Here is a 2664-nt window from a genome sequence, read left to right on the forward strand (position 1 = left end):
GGGGGGGGGGGAGACAGTTCGGTTAAGCCATAAAAAGCAAGGGTTGAGGCTTTTTATATCAGAATATTATATTGTGTACATCTCATACAAAGGTCAAGGAGAATAGGTAATAGTGAACCAGAGAAAGAAAGAAAACGTAACGCAAATGATACTAGAGACGCCATGAACCGCCCAGTACAGTTGTTTGCCTAGTTCTAAATAAAGATATCCGCGGTGAGAAAGCAATGTCATCGTGCTGAAAGTACTGGCAAAGCTTACGTCAGTCCTTTCTGTCAAGACTAACTTGAAAACGTACTGCACGCACGCACGCACATGTCTAAATTGTTCACGCAGAATGCAAGGCCCGTACCAGCCAAGTGTAAGTCAACCACAGTGACGGGGACGCAAGTCATGTCGGGAGCCCCAAGTCGTGTCGGGAGCCCCTTCGAGCAAATGTGAAGCTTTTCGACGGCTCACATCAATGTGTACATTTTTCTTTTCCAGCAAATATCACTCTTGGAGAGTCGTGGTGAACAATCTCTTTTAAAGTTTAGAAAAGTATGTAAATCTTTTTTTTTTTTCCTTTTTTTTTCGTTTTTTTTTTTTTTTTTTTGCCTACTAGCTTGCTTCAGCTTTGTAATTTTGTATACGAATTTATAACCACCCTCATAGTTCATGGTTATGTTCTATTTTATCCATTTACTTTGTTATGGGTTTGATCTGGCAGCCAGTGAATGACTTAGAGAGAAAGGAGAGAGAGCGAAAGAATGAGAGGGGGGGGGGGGAGAGACTATGAAAGAGAGAAAAAGAGAGAGCTCGGGGAGGGGCCGATTTTGAGAAGCAATAGCAGGTGAAAACATACTTTCACTTTCTTCTTATTGGAGGTGAATGAAGGATGGTATTGTCTTATATAACTTTTCTGTGACTGCAAGCTTAGCTCAATACCCCAAAATCCAGCCCACAAATGTGTCTTTGACCTTCCCGAAGATCTAAAAACTCTATCCTCCTTAGGAAATAAAGTAAGTCCTTTCGGAATAAGAATCCAGAACGATCTCAAAGACATTGATTTTTTCTGAAGACATAATCGAGCCCTTTGCCATGTCCAGCATACCTCCATGGCATTTAACCAAACCAAACATAGATACTAGTCTTGAAAAACACAACAAAAAGTCTACAGACAAAACTACATACTTAAACTCATACAAACAGCTAATAAATAGATACCCTGAAGCAGAGAAACTCTTTACAGACGGATCCAAAAATGATTCCTCAGTAGGAGCTGCTGCCTTTGCATCGCCACACAGCTTAAGCTTAAGCTGTACATTCCAACTCACAGTTTAAGGTCATCAGCTGACAAAAAGAAATTTATTTTGCTTTCTATGAAACTTAAAACAATGAGTGAAAGGGCATTTGAATACCAAGGCCCCAAGATCTGGAAAGCTTTACCAAGTACTTTAAGAGAGATCAAATCTTTTGATTCCTTCAAATGTCAGCTGAAGTCGTTTCTGTTTTTAAAATAATAAGATGAATATTTGGAGTAATTTTCTTTAGTCAGAACAAAACGTTTTATGTTACTGTTGTACGTTGAACTGTATTGTAAAGCTCTCAGAGCCTGTGTACTTTAATCGGGATTGAGCGTTATATAACTGTCATTAATTTATTAGTAGTATTATTATTGTAATAAAGAAACCAGATCTGAAAAAAATGTGTATGAATAACAAAGGTTTTCTTCTTTTTTTTAAATGCCCCCAACGCAGTGTGTCTTCAGAATATTCAGAAATGTATGCCCTTTTTTTGGGGGGTAATGTAGATGTTTTTTCCGGCCCCGCCGACCCAATTTGGTTCATTTAAAACCCGGGTTTTTACCCCTGACAGCGATGTCACCGTGATGAAAAAATCTATGTTTGTTTGTGGGGGGGGGGGGGGGGAGAAGAAGAGAGATGCAAGAGTAAGAGAGGGAAACACACACACTGACAGACTGAGAAATAGAAAGTGTAAGTACGTGTGTGTGTGTGTGTGTGTGTGTGTGTATGTGTGTGTGTGTGTGTGTGTGTGTGTGTGTGTGTGTATGTGTGTGTTTGTGTGTGTGTGTGTGTGTGTGTGTTGTGTGTGTGTGTGTATCGTGTTATGTGTATGTGTGTGGGGAGCGAATTTCGTTTGCTTTGTCTAATCCTCCATCTTGTTTCCTACTTGCAGGCGATAAGATTCCACTTATCCACTCTGGCGGCCAAAAGCCATCACTTCTCTCGTTGTCCCGGAAAGCCAACAAAGAGACAGAGAAACCAGAGGATGATAATCAAGGTCAAGGCCAAAGCTATGGAACGTATGATGGCGGCACTGATCCTGGTGGTGAGTTTCTTCTTGTTATCTGTGCCTTGAAATGTTCAGTTTCCGTTTACTTTTAAACCTTTTTTTGCTCTGGTTGTTTTGTTTGTTTGATTGTTATTGTTTGTTTGTTTATGTATCGTAATTGCTCTTTAATGAATTCGTGATGATGACGATGACGATGACGATGATGATGATGATGATGATGATGATGATGATGATGATGATGATGATGATGATGATGATGATGATGATGCAAAAGGTGTTGGTTGTTTCTTTTAAATTCACCCCAGGGCAGGGTGTGTGTAAAACCTTTACAGACGCGTGCACACACACACACACACACACACACACACACAC

The 2664-nt window shown here is 40.1% G+C and overlaps 1 protein-coding gene across 1 annotated transcript in view; it reads left to right on the plus strand.

Moving 5' to 3' along the window:
* The window catches only part of LOC101852836 (proton myo-inositol cotransporter), a gene marked incomplete at its 3' end in the record, with an annotated part of 61757 nt that overhangs the window by 1395 nt on the left and 57698 nt on the right, over nucleotides 1-2664 (plus strand). Inside the window, 1 exon segment of the mRNA XM_013080120.2 lies at nucleotides 2176-2328. Within this exon segment, the coding sequence (XP_012935574.1) occupies nucleotides 2176-2328 (153 nt within the window).

This window comes from Aplysia californica, unplaced genomic scaffold (genome assembly GCF_000002075.1).
Source record: "Aplysia californica isolate F4 #8 unplaced genomic scaffold, AplCal3.0 scaffold00075, whole genome shotgun sequence".
In the NCBI taxonomy this organism is placed as follows: Eukaryota; Metazoa; Mollusca; class Gastropoda; order Aplysiida; family Aplysiidae; genus Aplysia; species Aplysia californica.